At 39.9% G+C, this 21,142-nt stretch overlaps 3 protein-coding genes across 3 annotated transcripts; 2 read left to right on the top strand and 1 right to left on the bottom strand.

The window, feature by feature from the left end:
* The first annotated feature begins 1,457 nt into the window (after nucleotides 1-1,457).
* On the top strand, nucleotides 1,458-8,834 carry LOC102705495 (protein PSK SIMULATOR 1). Its single transcript, XM_015832670.2, has 12 exons — nucleotides 1,458-2,346; nucleotides 3,405-3,730; nucleotides 3,835-3,927; nucleotides 4,012-4,102; nucleotides 4,474-4,567; nucleotides 5,222-5,319; nucleotides 5,489-5,558; nucleotides 6,777-6,877; nucleotides 7,156-7,272; nucleotides 7,419-7,495; nucleotides 7,578-7,622; nucleotides 7,709-8,834. The coding sequence occupies exons 1-12, from the start codon at nucleotides 2,020-2,022 to the stop codon at nucleotides 8,235-8,237; spliced, it is 1,968 nt and encodes a 655-aa protein (XP_015688156.1). The 5' UTR covers nucleotides 1,458-2,019; the 3' UTR covers nucleotides 8,238-8,834.
* Nucleotides 8,835-10,421: 1,587 nt separating this feature from the next.
* On the top strand, nucleotides 10,422-16,915 carry LOC102705217. Its single transcript, XM_040523732.1, has 9 exons — nucleotides 10,422-10,711; nucleotides 11,376-11,488; nucleotides 11,957-12,164; nucleotides 12,241-12,796; nucleotides 12,871-13,122; nucleotides 13,291-13,482; nucleotides 13,553-13,627; nucleotides 13,719-16,094; nucleotides 16,533-16,915. The coding sequence occupies exons 1-9, from the start codon at nucleotides 10,569-10,571 to the stop codon at nucleotides 16,836-16,838; spliced, it is 4,221 nt and encodes a 1,406-aa protein (XP_040379666.1). The 5' UTR covers nucleotides 10,422-10,568; the 3' UTR covers nucleotides 16,839-16,915.
* Nucleotides 16,916-17,522: 607 nt separating this feature from the next.
* Nucleotides 17,523-20,245, bottom strand: LOC102710927 (probable magnesium transporter NIPA6). Its single transcript, XM_006645029.3, has 9 exons — nucleotides 19,826-20,245; nucleotides 19,594-19,650; nucleotides 19,427-19,517; nucleotides 19,176-19,336; nucleotides 18,967-19,094; nucleotides 18,758-18,895; nucleotides 18,523-18,615; nucleotides 18,306-18,423; nucleotides 17,523-18,220 (listed from the first exon to the last, which is right to left on the bottom strand). Exons 1-9 carry the CDS (start codon nucleotides 19,983-19,985, stop codon nucleotides 18,093-18,095), a joined length of 1,074 nt encoding a protein of 357 aa, XP_006645092.2. The 5' UTR covers nucleotides 19,986-20,245; the 3' UTR covers nucleotides 17,523-18,092.
* Between the last annotated feature and the right edge of the window lie 897 nt (nucleotides 20,246-21,142).

Raw genomic sequence — 21,142 nt, 5'->3', positions numbered from 1 at the left:
ACTTGATGACAAGTAGCAATAGTGCACAACGGATAAAACAGATAGAAACAACCAATGTTCTTTCACTACTTTCCTCTCTTCTATTCCTTTTCCTACAGGGACAAATTAAGAAATGGCTAAGAAGGCTGACCTGGTATATGAAAATGACAGCAAAAAGGACATATTTTTATGCTGACTACTCAATCCGTCCCAAAATAAATTTAGTTTTCTATTTTTCGATGTAACGTTTGACTCCATCTTATTTGAAATACTTTGTGATTAACATTTTTATTGTTATTAGATGATAAAATTGAAATAGTCTTTTACATGTGACTTTTTTTTAAATAAGATGGATGATCAAACATTGGATAAAAGGTTAAAAAATGAAGTCTTTAGTAGCATGAACCAACCATGATAGCTAAGCTTTTGCCTGGTTTTAGCTAGGCCATGGATAATCACCATCAGACTGGTTTGTCTGGCCATGATCCACAGACTCAACTCGTTGGAGTTTATGCTTTTCTTCCACATAAGCCCCATTCTGGCTTTAGGCTTTGACCAGGCTCAGCTAGCCCTAATTGCTTAGGTGTACTTTATTTGCTCTGACACTTTAGAAAATGCTTTGGGTCATTACATTGGGTTACACTTCAACAACCCAAGTATCTCCACCGTACTGTAGAGTAATATACTAGCGGTTGAGAAATCTTAAATTGGAAACATGCTTTCAAAGTCGCATGATCACGTTGTTTGTATTGATGCCTGTTTTTTTTTGCATGGTCATAGGCTGTTGTATTTTAAGACGTAGGTTAGCTAGTCAAACAAATCAATTGGACATTCTAATCAACTCTCCGTATGCTTATTGGAAATTCATATGCATTGCTATTAGAATACCGTAGACAATTTAGACCATATAGACCGTTTAAACGTATGCGTTTCAGTCAAAAGCGATTAGAAGACCAACATGTAAAAAAAGGAGCGATTTCCTCTATGCAAGGGGCCGAGAGAGCTACGTCTTTTGCAGTAATAATCATAATTTATTACATTTTTAAATGCCATCTAATAAAATAAAATTCATGATATATCGATAAAGTAACCCAAACTCGGAATCTATTTTTTTGGAACTGTGCCAGTATGTAATTTCGCATAAAAAGTTTGCATTAGACGAGTTACTTTTCTTGACATATCTAACATCTTTTTGATAAATATATAGATGGCAGGCGGAAGTTTATTGGGGTATTAGAGCATATATGTTTGACATTAATATAAAATAATCATTTGAGATGGATCGATTGATATCAACAGTAAATTATCCGAACCAAATTAAAAATATATATTTAAGAGTAATCAAAAGTGAAACTTGAGCGATATAATATGGACCAAACTGCAATAATTATCTGATAGTGCCCCAACAATAAATAAGATTTGCATGACTACAGTTGCTAGCTTCTTAACCGCGTTTACACGCTGACGGCGACGCGGCCGTGCTATGAGCTGCGTGTGGCCCTAGCAGTTTTGGCTGCCCACCGAGCGAGCGTGCGACTGTCGCCGCCGCTGCTGCGCTGCCGTCTCCTGCTCTGCTCAGCTCGGTGGAGTGGTGGGGCGCTCGGCTACTCCGCCCTGTTCCGTTTCGGCTCCACCCCGTCGCGGCGTCGCCTCCTCCCCGCAAATCTGCCAATTCCACCCTCTCTCTCGCGCGCGCGGACGCCTGATTCGCCGGTCCATCCATCCATCCACCCGCCGCCGCGGCTGGTTCCGGTCGGGGAAGGTGGCGTATTTTGCGCGGGAAAAGGTTGCGGCTTTTTTTTTTTCTGGCGGGCGGCTCGGCGGGGATCGCGCTTGCGGCGCCGGGGGGCGGTTGTTTCCGGCTGATTTGGCTGCAGGTGGATTGATTGGTTGGCTGGCTTGGTGGGGATGGGACTGGGAGGAGGTGGCGTGGGGATCGGAGCCGGCTGGAGTGTTTGGGGTGCTTGAGTGGTGAGAGCTATACTGGGGCGGTGAGGCTGGGTGATTAAGGTTTGGGTTCGTGAGGCGGCGGGGTGCGAAATGGGGGGCCTTTGCTCGAAGGGATCGGCGGTGGACAAGTCGCCCAGCGACACCACGCTCGGCCCCGACCGGGTAGTCGTCCGTGGCCACGAGCGTGGCGCGGTGAAGGAGGAGAGGAAGACGGTTGCGAAGGAGGCTGCTGCCAAGACGATCCAGGAGGAGGAGCAGCAGCAGCAACGGCAGCAGCCTGCATCATCGGTCCCGGAAACCCGGGCCTCTGGATTTGCCATTGATGCCGGGGAGATGCCGTGGGATGGTGTGCCGCAACTGGCACGGCTGCCGTCGCAGAAGTCCGGGATGGGCGTGGCGAAGGCCAGCGCTGCCAAGGCAAGTGCTCTGCTCATGCTCTCAGTACTTTCTACTTTACGTTAAATTTTGGGGCAATGCAGCTTAAATCGTCGCATGCCATTTCATTTGTTCAGAAAATGATATGTTACTTGCAGTTCTGTTTATACCAATGTATTGCATTCTTATTGCTGCCACGGAGCCAAGATGGTGTACTAAGATTGTATTATTAATGTTTTAGTATGCCCCTGACTAACAAATTAACCTCTAGCATCTTTGTAGAGACCCTAATATTGTTGCTTCACTTTGGATCATTGACAACAGGGGATTTGCTTTCTACTTCTGAATGACTTTGATTAATATTTAGTACCCATTAGTCTTTATTAGCGAACTTACTATTTGTCAGTGAACGTGCTTTATGAAGCATTTCTAATGGAGGCAATGACTTAACATCTGTCAGTGAAATCTGATGCTATATTGACCTTTGAGCCTTTAGTTTTGCCAAGTATATATATGTATATATCAGCTGCGTGTTTCGAAATTTTTTCTCCTATCGATGACCTCATGCTGTTTTTATCTACCAAGGCTTGGTGAGATTATTACATGAATTTTAGTCATTTATACAGACAAAATCATTTTTTATTGATTGCTAAGGTCTCTAGGATAATCTAAAGATGCACTTATTGCTGTTTATAACTGCCTGGGTGCGGTGTAGTGATGATCTATAACTGCCTGGGTGCCGTTTAGGATAATCTAAATAGCTTTTAACTGATGCGCCTAACCTAGCACAATAGGAAAACCTGGTAAAACTGAAATTTCTTTATCATGGGAATAAGTCAATAACAACTGAAACGTCTGTTCTCATCACACGTTCACACACATATCATTTCATCAGTCTTAATTTGTGCACTACTAATCCATTGGAAAATTGATGCGCGACGCCTAAAAGTGATGAAAATATTTAATTCTGTATGTTCTTGTATCTTTGCCAAAGTGATCTCTTCCACTCCACAATTTTTATCGATGTTTACTATGTTTCAGAATGCTGTTTCTGTGAAACCGTATGTCATTTTCAATTTTTGCTTGCCATGTTGAAACAGGTCTCAGAAGTAAGCTCAATTTTGGGGAGGGCTAGTACTGTTGGGCTTGTGAAAGCAGTGGAAGTGCTAGACACACTTGGTAGTAGCATGACAAATTTGAATATAAATAGTGGCTTTGGATCAGGAACTACAACAAAGGGCAACAAAATAACTATTTTAGCATTTGAGGTTGCTAATACAATAGTCAAAGGTTGCAATTTGATGCGGGCTCTTTCAAAAGAGAGCATAAAGCATTTAAAAGAAGTGGTGCTTCATTCAGAAGGTGTTCAAAATCTTATATCCAAAGATATGGATGAATTACTCAAGATTTCTGCTGCTGACAAAAGGTTAGCATTGATCTTTCTACTTCTGCAAATTATCAACAAAATTTTATTGTATTTAAACATGTTGTACCATTTTCTTGTATTGAAGCTTTCATTATTTTTTACAGGGAAGAGTTGAAAGTGTTTGCTATAGAAGTTGTCCGCTTTGGAAATCGTTGCAAGGATCCTCAGTGGCATAACTTGGATCGCTACTTTGACAAGTCCGGTTCTTTTTTGCCCCATGTTTAATAAAGCAATGATGTTGCGGTATTAAGTTAGTGCCTTTCTGCATCAAAATATTGCAGGTTTTCATCAGAACGGACACCTCAACATCACTTGAAAGAAGAGGCAGAATCAGTGATGCAGCAATTGGTGACTTCTGTTCAGTGCACAGCTGTAAGTGACAATTATCTGTCTTGCCAACATTGCCTGTAACATTGTTTATTCACTAGGCCTGTAATTTTTGTTTAGTACACTATAGCAGGATGAAGACTGAATCTTCTCTTGACATGATAAACGGTATATTCCAACAAGAAGACTGGAGAGTTAGTGAGAAATTTGAGATTCCTTTCTTTTCATTTCCTAGTTAGAATTGTTTTTATGTCTCAATTTTTTTGAGCAGTGAAATATATAATACTGATGTTCACCTGCCAGTCACTATGAAGTATATATTGTTAGCTGCATCTCAACTATCATTCTGCTGGCATTTATCACTTTTCTTCTTTTGCATCCTTGTTCAAATTATAAATATCAATGTTTTTTTTCAGGAACTATACCATGAAATGCATGCGCTGGATAGATTTGAACAAGATTATCAACGCAAACAGCAGGAAGAGGATGGGTCAAGTGTACCCCAAAGAGGTTAGTGTGTTTGCATGATAATATATATGAATGACCAGTAAGTGCCCCATGATATGTAAAAACTCCTGGTTTGGCCAGAAAGAAAACTATTTTCTTTAAAGGTGGATGATGCTTCTAGTTCTTTTTAAGGTCATCTTAAAGTGCTAGATTGAAAGTAGCCAGGTATCATCTTTGTAGGATCATGTTTCATGGGAGATGCATCTATGTGTTTTAGGGCACATTTTTTATGCAGTCAATCACAGATTCACAATATCAAATCCTATTTCCATTATCAAGAGTACCATTTTGGCTCGGACAGTTCAATGCTTGATATTAAGCCTAGTTCTCTTTCTTATGTTGTTCATCTACACTGTAGTATTTTTTTACAGTCCACTGTCTCTAAAACTATGACTAGGTAAACTCCAGCTAGTGTTATTTGACCAATATATTCTCAGACTACTGCCGATGGAGAATATGAACTGTAAAAAGGAAAAATAGCCCCTAGGCAATGAAAATGAAGCACAATTTCCCTCCTCCTCTACTGCTGCTATAACTTTTAGCATTGCATTAACTAGATTTTGGATGAACTTTGCATTCTAATTGATTCTCAGGTAGAACAATTTTCACTATTTTTGTTTACTTCATTTGGTTTTGATGACTAAATTTCATTTACAGGCGAAAACCTGAACATACTAAAGCAGGAAGTGAAAAGCCAGCGCAAGCATGTCAAAAGCTTGCAGAAAAAGTCTCTCTGGTCGAAGAATTTAGAAGAGGTTGGTCATTAGTTGCCTTGTTTTATTATAGTTCTTCTTACAAGCAACGCAGAGCTCTAGGGAATCAGCTCACGTTGTCAATTGTGAAGTTCCACTCATTCATTCTCCAATGGAGAATTTTCTTTGTGCAATCCTGTCTAATTTGAAAAAAAAAAAATGTTCTTCCTAGGTCATGGAAAAGCTTGTAGATATTGTGCATTTCTTACATTTGGAGATCTATACTGCCTTTGGGCGTTCAGGTAATAAGCTTCATGACTACTTTCTTCTATAAAAATTACCGTCACAGCTATTGTCTCTAACCCCCCTTAGCAATATGATCTACTAAAAGGTTTTCATGAATGTATTTCCTTTTACATAAATTTAGCTGATTTTTGTTTTCCATTTCCTTATTTATTTAACTCTGAGATTAAGTGTAAGTTACCTAATTGAACAGCACATTCTTTAATCTTATGATAAGTACGAGGTCTTTCAAATCATACTCCCAAATCCCAAGTGCATCTCATTTATTCATGTCTGTGACTTAGTTGATTATGTGTAAGCTACCTAATTGAATGATAAACATTGTATTCTTGTCACCAGAATTTGCTAGGTGCCTAGGTTGTACTATTTGAGCAGATACATTCTTCACATAGCAGTTTTCAACAAATGCAAGAGCACACTGTTGTTTTTGCTATATTCTTCTCTTACCTTAAGCCAATCCATAACCATAAAAGGTGACCGGGTTAACTGCTTAAATGCCTACATGATTCCTCGTATATTTGTCAGAGAAAGAAAGTACAGACCTTCACCATGCCTTGCTGAAACATTGTTGATCATCAATATTACATGGAATACCAATCAATGTAAACGAAATATATATGTTATTCTACCGATTTGTACTTAATAATAGCTAGTGGTTGAAATTTGCTTATTATTGGTTATGTGCACATGTGTTGCAACCAGAGTTATATTTTTAATCAGGGCGCATTGTATGACTTCCCTGAGTATATATGAGTTTTTGATAATACATATAAGTTCGGAGGGTGAGAAATCAGGAACAATGGTTAAGATAAAGGCATCACATACTGGCCTTTGGCATGACATTGTCTTGAGAAAAGATAAGCAGTGTGGTGGGATGTAAAGTAGAACCAAGTCACCAACCATCCCTACCACAATTTTAAATATTTATGTTAATTAAGCTTACTGTCTCAATGTGAGCCAACTAATTTGTGCACATGGATACCTGATCGGTTGGGGGTGTATATACATGCTATGTAACATCATAATTGAAAATTTGACTTCTCCTTTAGCTGCAGTTATGTTGTCTGCAAACCAGGCTGATAATTGACAATTCAGCATACATGTGTGAAGATGTTAATCTCTGCTCTATAATTTAAGTAATGGAAATAACATGGATGTTCTTAAACATATCGTGGTATTGTGTGGAGCAACTTCATCATTTTTTTCTCTATGTATAGACAATGAAGAATCACAAGAACCTACCAAACGACGTAATAGATTGGGTCCCGCAGGCCTTGCACTGCATTATGCCAATATCATCAGTCAGATCGATACTCTTGTAAGTTTAGTCTCAACTGGATATCCTGTTGCTTTTTTATGTCTGCGAGAAATGCATTGATTTATCAGCCAACAGCTTTCGTGCATTGTATTGCACATGTCACTTATCTCTCGAAGTTCCCCTTTTCTGCTAAAGTATCAGTACAGTGTCACATCACAGGACTTAAGAGTTAAGACCTGAATTAATGTTACATGCATGTGCAGTGTTGATCTAGCTGTTTACGAACAATCCAACTTGTTAGTCTTTTCTGGTAGTCTGACAAGGGTATTAATTGGCAGGTTTCTCGATCTAGTTCTGTTCCTCCAAACACAAGAGATACATTATACCAAAGTTTGCCACCAAGTGTAAAATCTTCCCTCCGTTCTAAGGTGAACTCATTCGTGGTAAATGAAGAGGTATGAAAAATGGCACACAACATTGCTGTAGATTGATGATGACTTTACATCTGAATGAATGTAGACTCTAGACTGTAAGGGTCAATAGCACGCTATGATTATTGAATATAATTGAAATTGATTATTGTTGTACTGAATTGATTCAGCTTACTGCTGCTCAAATCAAGGCTGAAATGGAGAAGACTTTGCGGTGGCTTGTCCCAATTGCAAATAATACCACCAAGTAATATAAGATATCTTAGTAGAATTCCTTTTTTTCCCTTTTGTTTTGTGTGTACCTGAATCTGAGAATTCAAATAATGCAGGGCTCACCACGGTTTTGGTTGGGTTGGGGAGTGGGCAAATACAGGGTTGGTGTCCAACTTCATCCAGTTTCAACATGTAAAATTCTAAAACTAAGAGAGTTTTGATGCATGATGTTTCCCGTCTAATGCAGGTCAGATGTGAACTGCAAACCAACTGGGCAGATGGACCTGACCCGAATTGAGACACTGTACCATGCCGACAAAGACAAGACCGAAGCGCATATCCTTGAGCTTGTTGCATGGCTCCATCATCTTATTAGTCGATCTAAATCTGCTAACGGTGAGCGGTCTCCCATCAAATCTCCTGTTCGATCTCCTACACAAAGGGGCCATAGAATCACATTATCTCCAAACAAAGCCAGCGGCAATTCATCACCTCTCCTCACACAAGAAGATCAAGATATGCTAAGGGATGTCAAGTACAGGAAATTCATCCCTGGTATTAGCAAAAGCCAAGAGTTCGACACTAAGTCCAGACATAGCAAGCAAAGCAGGTTGAGCAAAAGTAGTAGTCACTCACCAAGCAGTGGCAACATGAAAGAGTTGCTATCGATCAGGAGGTTGCTTCCTGTCATCGACTTTGAGATTGATAGGTCGAAAGCTATGGATGTGATTGATAGAGTTGATAATCTAAAAAGCACAGTAAGGACTCAAAATTAAATGGTGCCCAAACAGAAAGTATCGCTGTGAAATGTGATCTTGAAAATACAGGTTGCCTGAGGGATACAAGAAATCAAACGGAATTGACATGCGAGTGCAGGTGTGTCATGGTCATTGGGTCCCAATTTGGGTGTTACCAGGAAGAGATGAGGTGGGTGATCATATTCTGATGGTTAACTATGTATGATATGATCCAGTGAAAAGGGGAAGGGGAGATCTTTTGTAAAAAGAAATTCGTTGTGTTTGTTAGCTCTTGTACAAGAAATGCAAGTTTTGAAGAAGGGGAAAAAGAGAAAGGGATATCGATATATCAAAAAGCCTCAACTTGTTTCCCAAATGCAACAATTGACAGGCTCTACAAGTTTACAACATGTTTGGTTTCCTACCAATTTTAACATTCCACGATTTTGATGAGGCAAAAACAAGCTGCAGATGTATCTAAAGTGCCCAAACTTGGTAAAGTTAGAACTTATAATTAACCGCGTCCGTAACTAACACACAAAATAAATGGTAGAGCAGTAAACAAAAAGGGCTAGAAGACCTCTATCATAAAAGAAAAGGAGTAGATTACGGTTTGGCAGACATTTTATTGTCAAAATTCTACCTTTACCATCCTTTGCCTAATTTTCCTTTTAGACTGGACAACCTTATGTGGGTTACACTTTGGATCACCCCAAAAGATCCAAATCACTTCAGCGCATCAATAATCTTGACCTTATTGGTTGGTCTACAACGAAAACTCTTCTATTGATAGACATGTCATACCAAGAACCATGGTAGTCTAAAGTAAAACAATTGTAGAATCAACTAGTCCAAACTAAAATATATATGTACAAAGGTTGGTCCAAAGTGACACTTTGGCAATAGAAGATGTTCCAAACTACAAATTTACTCTAAAAAAAAATACTCCATCGATTCAAATATATAAATACTTCTAGTTTATTTAGTATAGTAGAGATTAAGATTAATGAGAAAATACATTCGTGCCAATCTGAGATGAGTGGAGATGATAGGGTGGGTGGGGTGAGATGGGAAGAGATCAATTGGGTAAATAGTACTTACAAATACTTATATTGTCGGATAAACTCGTGCCCTAGAAATTATATTTTATAACAGTGAGAGTAATTTGTGTCAGCAAAACTTGGCATTATGCAAAAGTAAATGCTTATATGCATAAGCGTAAACTCATCGGTCCATCGATCAACACCCGTATTTAGACCCAAATTTTATAAGCGCCTCCGAGATATTGCACCAACATATTTTAAATTTCATAACGTCACTGAGTACACATGTTGTTTATGGATATATCATCTATCACTAATCGAATAATCGATCGTCAATACGAGAACATGTTACTGAGTTGGAAACTCAAGTTGGGTGGATAGGTTCACCATGAAAAACCTAGACAACTGAGAGTGGAGCTACGCTAAGTTGCTAAGTTCACATGATATGATTGATTTTGGCATTAAACCAAACAAACACCTACATATTTTTTTAAAAAAAAAGAAATTATATATATTTGACTAACCAAAGTGGAAGTAAATTAATCACTCCATGGAAAACCTACACCACTAAATTCAAATGTCAAGTGTTTTGTTTACAAAATATTATTTTATACTATTTGTTTAAAATATAAGTATTTCTGAAGTTGAGCTTAAGTATTATTACCTCCGTCCTATAATAACCTTATTTTTTGTTTTTTTTCCTACGTTTGATCATTCGTCTTATTTAAAAATTTTGTGCAAAAATCTAAAAAAAATAGTCACGTATAAAGTATTATCATCTAGTAATAATAAAAATATTAATCGAAAAAATTTCAAATAAAACGAATGGTCAAATGTTGGACACGGAAAAACAAAAAATAAGATTATTATGGGACGGAGGTAGCAAGTATTAAGAAGTTACGTACAAATAATTAGACATGGATTGTGAACCTATGATTGGATGATGATAAAAAGAGAATGTAGGTAAAAAAATAATTGTGATGGGTCGAGATAAGGGTATATGAAAAAATAGCTATTACTCCAAAATTTTTAGTTGTCCCTATTGTCCAAAAAAAAATTTTAATGAATTATTGCATTGGAGGTGGGTAAAATGGAGAACAAATGCAATGGAATTTATAAAAAATGAAGTATGATACCGGTCGATGGACGATGGCGTTGCAACCTCAGGAAGCGTCGGTCTCGTACCATCCACTGACTCCGAGGCCGTCTCTCCCTCCTGAGAAAGCCGCGATCCGCGAGCGAACCACACCAAACCGCTAACCAAAGCATCCAAACGCCGAGAGAGAGAGAAAAAAAATTCCCGCGGCGATCGACGGCGGCGGCGGCGATGGACGCGTCGAGCGAGCTGCAGTGCGTGGGGAGGCTGGAGGTCGCCGCGCCGCCGCCGGCGCGCTACCTCCGCGTGGGCTCCCTCCCCGTCCCCACCGACTCCCCCGCCTCGCCCCCCGCCCTCCTCCCGTCCGCGTCCCCGTGAGCTCCCTCCCCCCCCCCCCCCCTCTCTCTCTCTCTCCGACCTTCGACTTCGGAGCGCGTCCGCGCGTGCGATTAATGGTGTGGTTTGTGGTCTGAGCGTCGGGGCTGAGTTCAGCACTGCCTTCGCGATTTGCTGAGTTCGGGTGACTCCCAGGGTTTATGAGTTCGGGTTTTGCTGGGGTGGGAAATTAATTCGAGCTAGAATGAGCTATTGGAACGAACGCTTCTGTGTGGTGAAACTAGAATTGTTTGTGATTGTGATTCGTTGAGGTGACTGAGGATAGGAAGTGGGGTTCACCTGAGATTTGTAGACAAGGATTCAGTCTCTTGTACAATTCGTTCGTTGACTGGTATGAGAGATTGTTGATGGATTGATTATGGGGGAAACGAATGACAGGTAGTTATGCTGCTGTTGAGCAAAGATTGGCATCTGAATTCAGTGGCTACAACTTACACCTAAGCAGAATATAGATATTTCTGTAGGAACCTCTAATGTTGGTGGATATTAATTACTCGGTACCCTTTAATTGTTTAGTTATAATTATTTTGAGATACTAGTGTATAAGATCAGATAGCTCTGATAAAGGGACTTGTCAAGTTTGATGATGATTGATTAAGGATAAGTGATGTTTTGATTTTTGTCTTGTTACAAATTATGTAGGACTGGAGCTCCAAGGTATCAAATGCTGCCATTGGAGACTGATCTCAACACACTCCCGATGATACCAAATCTCCCAGAAAAAGTTTTCCCAGCTGATGCAAAGAGTAATGAAGGTGATCTCTTCTTGAGGCTTGATCACTGTAGTTCGATTCACAAAAAGAATGCCATGCTTCTTAATAGCTTGTGGCATAGGGAAAGCATAGATGACATTACATCTTGTATGTTCATATTATATTATATTTTGTATTTTAATTATTTTGAGAAAATTTAGATAAAAAGACCAGGTACATTCCAGATTATATTTCTCAGCTGCAATAAAAGACTTTGTATCTCCTATGCATCTGTTAACATTCACAAATTGCTATATGCTTGTTCTATTTTAGAATCCAGATAAAGCTAAGAGAATGGAAATAGAAGATTTTGGGTTTCTATTTTATCATCACAAATGCACAATCTTTTGTTGGAGCAGCAAGATCACATGTGGTTATAAGTCTATTTGAGCTATGTAGTAGGCACATTTGGTTATATCCACTGGTCATGCAAATGTGTTTCTTATAGCAATCTTTGTTCGTATTCTTCAGGATCACGATATGGAAATGGACTTGTCAACCAAAACTTATCAAGGAAGTGTGAAGCACTGGCCGTGTCAGGCCTAGCTGAATGTGGTGATGAAATAGATGTGATTGCCCCAACTGATATCCTGAAGCAGATTTTCAAAATACCATACTCCAAAGCACAAGTATCTATTGCTGTTAACCGTATTGGAGACACACTCATTCTAAACACGGGGTGAGTTGCCCAGTTCATTATAGTAACCATGCTCAATATATTTGATATTAATGCGATGTACTACATTGTGTTGCAGGCCTGATGTTGATGAAGGTGAAAAGATATTCAGGAGACAAAGCAATCACCCTAAAGGATCTGATCCTTCGATGTTTCTGAATTTTGCAATGCATTCAGTGAGAGCAGAAGCTTGTGATTGCCCACCAAGTCATCAACCATCACAGGAGAAGCAAACAGCACCTGCTATCTTGCGTGGACCGTTTGATCATAGTGAGGGTTCATTGGATTCGCCATCGTCATCTAGCTTTAGCACTTCGCCTTATCTGGATCAGAATATCAGTAAAAGTAGAAAAGCATCACATGGCACTCGTGAAAGCCTGTATTGGGGTGCAAGGGAAAATAAGCAGAAAGTTAAAGGGTCTGACCCTGTTAAGAAAACCACTCATGTTGGTGGCAAATCCAGATGTGATGTACAAGAATCTGAAAAAAGTAGGAGGGTAGGAAACAATGGATTTCGGAAGGTTTGCTTTTGGCAGTTCCATAATTTCAATATGCTTTTGGGTAGTGACTTGCTTATATTTAGCAATGAGAAATATATTGCAGTCAGCTTACACCTCTGGGATGTCTCGAGACAGGTATGCTTTATTCTATTGGATATGCCTCCACAATTGCTTTTTTTACTCTTTCTGTTGACGAATGTGTTTCATAGGTTACTCCGTTGAACTGGCTAGAAGCTTGGCTAGACAATATAATGGCAAGTGTGCCAGAGTTGGCCATATGTTATCATCAGAACGGTGTTGTCCAAGGGTATGAGCTCTTGAAAAATGATGATATTTTTTTACTTAAGGGGGTATCTGATGATGGTACACCTGCATTTCATCCACAAGTTGTCCAGCAAAATGGCCTTGCTGTCCTGAGGTTCCTTCAAGATAACTGTAAGCAAGACCCTGGTGCATATTGGGTATGTCTTCTAAGTTTATTCATTCTAGCTACTGCATGTTAGTATTTTAGTTTCTTATTATATGCACGACTTGAACATATTTCACACATGACTCATCAATTTTTGCAATAATTTTAGTATGCTAGTTCTTCTTCTTTACGTTTATACACTGAAGTTATGCTTTCTCAGTTGTACAAGGGTGCTGAAGAGGACGTTATACAGCTGTATGATCTGTCTATCTTACCTCAAAATCATACAGCTGGTGATCATAGATCTACATGTGGCCCTATGTCTTCTTTAATGAAGAAGGGGAGAAAGGAGTCATTGTTCTCTTTGGGCACACTCCTCTACCGTGTTGCTCACAGGATGTCTTTATCAAAGGTACTAGGGAATTGTCTCTTTTCTTTGCTTCATGCAGCTTTACTAATCATTAGTATTCTATGCTTTGCAGGTGCCTAGTAATAGAGCAAAATGTGCGAAGTTCTTCAAAAAATGTTTGGACTTTCTCAGCGAGCAGGATCACCTGGTATTTTTATTTATCGTGTCTATTTTAAGAGTTTACAGTTTTTCTTATGTCAATAAGATATCATCTCAAGATTTGTTACGTGATATTTTAGGTTGTTAGGGCATATGCTCATGAACAGTTTGCGAGGCTCATCCTCAAGTGTTATGAGGAATTGGAATTGACATCTGAATCGTATCTGCTTGAATCTGAAGTTACTCTTACTGACTTGGATGAGTCTCCAGAGCTGAGCCTTGAGAATTTTCCATCAAAGCAAAATGAAGTACTGACAGAGATTAGCAAGGATGAACCAGCGACCTTAGATAGTATGTTGGAATGCTCACAGTCAGGATCTCCTCAAGCAACAAATAGTTTAGTGGAACCGGGTCATGTTGATAATAGTCCTGCATCTTCAGCTACAAAAGGAGACGTCATTGTGGATAGCTTGGTAATGTGTCAGTCTGGAACTTCTCAGATATCAAGAACAATTGCTGATGTAATATCCTCCAAGTTGGCAGCGATACACCATGTATCACAAGCTATCAAATCCCTTAGGTGGAACCGACAGCTCCAGAATACACAAGATGGTTGTGTTGACAATGCAGATACCATTTGGGAGAAACCTGTTGACTTTTCTTTATGTCGATGTGGTGACATTGACTGTATTGAAGTTTGTGACATTAGAGAGTGGCTACCAAGATCAAAAATGGATCACAAATTATGGAAACTTGTTCTTTTACTAGGTGAATCTTATCTGGCACTTGGAGAGGCATACAAGAATGATGGGCAGCTTCGCCGCACTCTTAAAGTTGTGGAATTGGCTTGTCTAGTTTACGGGTCTATGCCTAAAAATATCGACGGTGAGCAATTCATATCATCCATGTCCAATAGATCATTGAGTCTTGAAGATGGTGATGTAAGGGCAAATCTTGTATTGGATGAAGCAGATTATTTCAAAAACACAAAATGTTTCAATTATGATGTTTCTGCTGGGCAATTGCCTCCAAACTACTTATTTTGGGCTAAGGCTTGGATGCTTTTAGGGGATGTATATGCAGAATATCATAGATTCTGTGGTCAACAAGCACCAGTGTTGCCTGAACAAAAGCCTGATGGTGAACTTAGAATGTCAAATGAAGTTGCGATGGAAATCAAACGTCTTAAGAGAAAACTGGGAAAGGATAAACAGAACTGTGACACATGTTCACTGATAAATTGTAGCTGCCAAAGTGATAGGGCAAATAGTGGCAGCAGTGCAAGCAGCAGTAGTTCTGAGACCTCTACATTATATGGAAGAAAGAAAAACAAAAAAACATCTGGCAGGAACTTCCATCCACCGTCTAGAGAAAATAAAGAGAATACCGGAACCCAGGACTCTATGGGAGATTCTGAAATCAAGCAGCAGAATGTGAATGATGTTTGCCTTGAGAATAGGCCTGTGCCAAATGTTGATATTGATAGTAATAATCACACCATGGAAAATCAAGTAAGAAATAATGGGGTTCCTAATAAGTCTGAAGATGTTTCCAGTGTGAGGAGTGGTGGTATCTTTAAGTTCCTTGGAGGACCTAAGACAGGAGATATCGAATATAATTTGCATTCTGCTATTCATTGCTATAATGCAGCCCAGGGAGTCATATTTGCATTCCCGCTGCTGTCAGCAGAAAAATCCACAATTCTTAAGAAAAAAGGCTGGGCATTTAATGAACTGGGCCGCCATAGACTTGAAAGTAGAAATCTGGCTCGTGCTGAAATTGCTTTTGCTGATGCTATTAGAGCATTTCAAGAGGTCGCTGACCACACGAATGTTATATTAATCAACTGTAACTTAGGTCATGGTAGAAGAGCTTTAGCAGAGGAATTGGTGTCAAGGATAGATGAATTTCAGAAGTATGATTTTCCTCAAGATGCATATTTGCAATCCTTCAAATCTGCTAAGTCAGAATATTTTCAAGCTATAAACTATTACACAGCAGCTAAGAGGCAACTGACATATGCTGACAATGAGGTCGATAAAGTACTTTACAATGAGGTTTACACGCAGTGTGCCCATACACACCTCAGACTTGGAATGCTTTTGGCAAGGGAAAGCTTCTTAACTGACAGTTATGAAGGTGGATTTGTTGATGAATCATCTAATAGAACAGTTCTTGAGATTTCAGCAAGTGATGCTTTCAGGGAGGCTTTGTCTACATATGAATCCCTTGGCGAACATTGCAAGCAAGAAGCCGCCTTTGGTCACTTTCAGCTTGCTTGTTACCAGAGGGATCTGTGCTTAAGGTTCCTTGATTTGGTTGATAAAGAGGTCAAACAGAAGAATGAGGATAAATATCGTCAGAAAGCTAGGTGGTATGGTTCTTTAGCGGAGAAGAACTGGCAGAGGTCTTTAGAATTTTATGGTCCAAAGACACATCCTACCATGTTTTTAAACATCCTTATGGCACAATCTTCCCTTTCTGTTAACCTCTCCAATTCATTCCACTCAAATGTGGTATGTCTCCAGTATCTCCTACAGTTCCAATTGCTTGGTGTGCTATATTTTATTTCTGTTATCACACTTTCTGGCATCCTGGGAGTGCATAACCTGTTGTATTTGGTATTATTATTGTGGCGGGTTTGTATGCTGAGCATAATTTAGTAAATTATTATACTATGTCTGGTGATAGTATTGTGGCTGGCATGGCAAAGTAATTGTGCTTAGTAGTTACATTTTGCTTCTGACAAAGTAGGAGGTGAAAAGGGAGGGCTTTTCACTCAATACACAATTGCTACAGTATATGTCAATACACTGGCTAGTAATCAGAGTCATCATACAGAACTGTTGCTGCCTTTGCTGCTGCCGTGTTGTTTTACATCTTGATCATATGGAGTCATCATGCTAATCAATTGCCGTTTTTGCCTTCACAAACATTTTGGGTCTCTTCTCCAGATGCTTGATAACGCGCTGATGCAATTGCTGGACGGCCGCCATTTGGTTGAAGCAAACGAAGAGTATTCAAACGACGTGGATCTGGACATAAAGCCGAAGTTCTGGAGCCAGTTGCAGAGCCTGCTGAAGAACATGTTAGCAGCTGCGCTGCCTGGAGGCAGCACAGGCAGACCGGCGGCTTCTGTTGGTCAGGTCAACACCAGCAACATTAGAGACACTGCCAAACTAAAAGAGATGTATCGCCTGTCGCTCAAATCAACATCTCTTGGTCAGCTGCATGCGTTGCAGAAGATTTGGGCCTCGTAACGCGTCTCTGTTGTACAAACCTCGACATATGTACTCTTCAATGTGATTGCTGAGAAATGATCATGTAAATTATATCATCAGCGTCTTCGAGCATGTTGTAAATATGCCGTCGTTTTTTTTAATCTATTTATTACATTTTTAAATCTCTGGGATGCCGCCCATTCTAAGCTGTAATGGTAGACTGTTAGCAGGTAAATAGCTGTGGAATGTATTGTAACTTACAGCCTTACAAGTGCTATCGATTTGTAACATTACAGTGTACTAAGGGCGTACTGCTTTTGAAATGAAACGCTCGCTTTCGCCAGAATGTACCCTACTGTGTCTCCATAGAGCCAGACAAGCAGATAATGTTGTCACCATGATGCTGCAAAAAAACACTACCATCACACAGAAGAGAGCGGATGCGATTGCGCATGTAGGCCTATGTATGCTGAACAAAGCTTGCCTGTAGTAGATGCTAGTGATTGGTGGAAAGCACTGAAGCAAAGATAGGGAACACAAAGGTTAGTATTACAGGGTGAGCAGCATACTAACCTTTGCCAGGAAAGAAAAAGGCGGTGATTGTTAGGCATATTTATAAATAAAAAATAATTTATGAATAAAACTTTTATATACATATTCTTAGTTATTTAAAGGACAAGACTAGAAAATAAACTAAACTATGATTAAAAAAAAATCCCGAAATCTGCTCTAAATTTAAGACCAAAAATTTAAATTTTAGCTTATAAACATAACTAAAAGGGAAGAGATGGGGCTGAAAGGTTAGTATTACAAAGAGAGAGAACCATACAGCTTGCTTGTGTCAATTCCTGAGCCTCAACCGAACTAGAGGGCATGACCGGATAGATACAGAATGGACTATACAAGACAACCTCAAATACATAAACTTACATTCCGGACCGTACAAAGGGAACAAAGTGCCACGCCAATGATAGGCGACGAGCCTTGTATACTTTGCCTTCAGTTGAAATGGTAAGGAAAACTACATCCCTGGCAAACTTTGTACAATATCTTCACATAGCTGTCAGGCTAGAGGGCTAAGTTTGTTGAGAACTGAGTGACCATTTAGCTTTGTTGTGAGTGTGCGACAAATGGTACACGGTCCAGCAACATGTCTACAAAATTTTACAGTTGCTTTGATCTTGGTGGCAAGATGGTCTTGAGGGGATTATGAATGATAGGCTCTGTGATCGTGCAAATCTCCACCAAGGAGAAATAAATAGTGCAAGAAACACAAGCAATCCAGAATGGCCTCTAGACAAAGTAGTCTTGACGCACAACAGTTATAATGTCACAGGGAAGTGACTCCTCTTTTTGTTTACCTATATCCCCATTTCCTTGGATGTGCCAGTATATCTTTGGAGGAAGAGGTGCATACAGGTCTGCAATGATACACAGAAAGAAACAGTTAGTACTTTTGAAGACGCCATTTGTGACACTAATGTACCAAACTTCACAATGAACTACCTGCCGATAGAGTTTGATCAGGTTCTCTAGTAGAGTGTAGCACAACAGTACCAGCAAGAACTGTAAGAAATCCACAAATCTCGGATGCAATTTTGCTTGCACTCTGCCCAGACCAGTCCTGAGTAATAATGAAACAGAAGTTAACCTTAACCAACAAATCAACACAGGGCCAAGCATAGTGTGTATAACTGTATATATGTTCTAAAAAAATTATTACCTTGAACATTATTGCACTTGCTAAAATAGTGAGGGTTGTGAACATGGCATAATAAATGGGTGAGACAACTGCTGTATTGAAAGTATCCAGCGCCTGAAAAATTCAAACAACAGATAACACCAAAATTGAATTAGCTGATCTGTGAACCTCTAGTCTCTACTGCATTAAGGTGTTGTTGCATTAAAACAGTATGTCAACACCTCCTTATCGTGCATACTGATCAAGAACAGAGTACCTTGTTAAGGTAAATTAATTGGATAACTATGCATGTTGCTGAAATCACTGCAAATAGCCATGTCTGAAAGTAGCCAGCTTGGTTTATGCCCTCGATTGTAAGCTTAATGGCAATGCCCACAGCTTTAATGCTCATTACCTGATGAAACAATGCATATTAGCGACAAAACAACACGATGCCATAAGCACAAACTCATGCAGAACATTTACCGTCAATGATCCGATCACTGAGCAAATTCCAACATACACCATTATGTTCATCTGCCCATACCGTGGAGCACAATATATCATCAGGAACAGCGACACTGCTACTGCAAAGGTGGCATAGCAAAGGAAGTCTGCAGCAATATTACAGGATATTTGAGAAACACAAGTCATTTCCACGGCAAGTAACTAAAGGAGAAGGCATGGGAACTTACCGGGTTGTATCGCCAAGTGCCAAATCTCATCTACTGAGCTTGGGGTTCTCTCTTGGGGAGCATGGAGGATGATAACTGTCGACCCAACAATACAGAGAACACAACCCAGCACGCCCACCCGCTGTAACTTCTCGTTCAGTGTGAAATGTGCTAGAACGGCACTACACACACATGCACATCTCAGTAGTTCAGTAAAACCCATACAATGAAACAAGGAATTACAGTTTCTGCGCACACCAACTAAAATATACCTTACAATTATGCTGAGTGCGCCCAGCGGCGTGACGAGGACGGCCGGTGCAAACATGTAGGCAATGAAGTTGGCTATCTCCCCAACAAGCACTGAAAAGTTCCACTTTAACAAACTATTCGAACCTATTCCCAGTTTCCCACAGAATAATCGTGAAATTTTACTTACTAGTGACCATCCCGACCCACCAAAGCGGCTCCATAAGGTACCCATATCCTCCGACGCCTGAAATTTCCAGCATGACAAAAGAAGGTCACGACGCGTGTGATATGAAATCCGGCGGATTGGGCATAAAGGAGCCTCCTTTCTTGCAGCCCATGGGTTCGAATTAGCAACAAACTTCCAACAACCAGAGCGAAATGGACGGCGCGCGCGCGCGCGCCCGCCTGGCGAAACAGACCTGCTCGGGAGCCCGCAGCGCCGGCGCGGCGGAGGCCCTTCTTCTTGACGATGAAGCTGACCCCGATGAAGGCGGAGGAGGCGACGGCGAGGAGCGAGCCCTTGAGGTTGGCGGCGAACAGGTCGCCGCCGCCGGCGGCGTCCGTCGCGTCAGGAGCCATCAGCGGCGCGCGGCCGGCGCATCTGGAGCGACGAGCTAGGGTTACGCTCCGATTTGGATTCCGAAGAGGTGCGCTTTGACCGGCGTCGTGCACGATGTGGTGGCCGGAGCGGCGGAGATGGAAGAAAGTGTCCGTAGCAGGACGGAGGATTTTAGAATTGATGAGGAGAAGAGGTGGCTATTTTATGCTTTCGTTTTTCAAACACGAAAAATAAAAAGGACTGTTCTTTCCCGTCTTTTATGGTTTTGTTTTTTTTTTATCTCTTTGAACGAACATCGTCTTAAATTTTTTCAAAAGACTCTCTTGGCTGTCGCTGCATGCCTCACGTTTGCTTTGACATCGCTTTGAACACACTGATGTGTACACCGGCATGAAGTGTCGTGCTTGAAGTCTACTCCCTTCTTTTTTGTTCCAAAATAAACCAATTTTTCATTTTTTTACCTATAATTTTTGACTCTTCGTCTTATTTAAACTTTTTTGCAATTGATATTTTTGTTTTTATTAGATGATAAATCATGAATAGTACTTTACGTGTGACTAATTTTTTTTAATTTCCTGAAAATTCTTCAAATAAGACAGATGGTCAAACGTTGGACACGGAAATAAGAGAATTGACTTTTTTAGGACAGATGAAAGGGCTTAGCAGGGAAGGCATCAGCGATTCAGCCATGACATCCATTCTTGATCTAATGGTGAAATATCGTGTTCTCTGTTCTCTGTACAGTTACGGACAGCGAGAGGCTTAAGTTAGTTTACAGATCATTAGTAGTTGTATATTTTAATATCACGAGATTTTTATCCATATCTTTTTACTACTTGTAGGTCGAAATTTGAACTTTTATTTTTAATTTAGAGTTGATTTTAGGTTTTTTATCGTAGTTTATTTTTAACTGTAACTTTTAAATCGTTAAAACACGTAAAAAAATTTTATTTATAAATTATTTTTTATTTACAAAAATATATCATTTGGCTTTCCCAAACAATCCCTCATCTAGTTAAGTACTAGAAATAAGTTCACTTAATTATTATTATAGTACATTCGAACTATGATTCTTTTACCTAAAATACGTTTGAGACACCGAAACTTCTAGGGTTGATTAGATTCATGCAATTATAAATTCGCTAGTTTTAAAATATATCATTACTATTCGACTAAT

This window comes from Oryza brachyantha, chromosome 1 (genome assembly GCF_000231095.2).
Source record: "Oryza brachyantha chromosome 1, ObraRS2, whole genome shotgun sequence".
NCBI lineage: Eukaryota > Viridiplantae > Streptophyta > Magnoliopsida > Poales > Poaceae > Oryza > Oryza brachyantha.
This window is presented reverse-complemented; position numbering and strand designations above follow the sequence as displayed.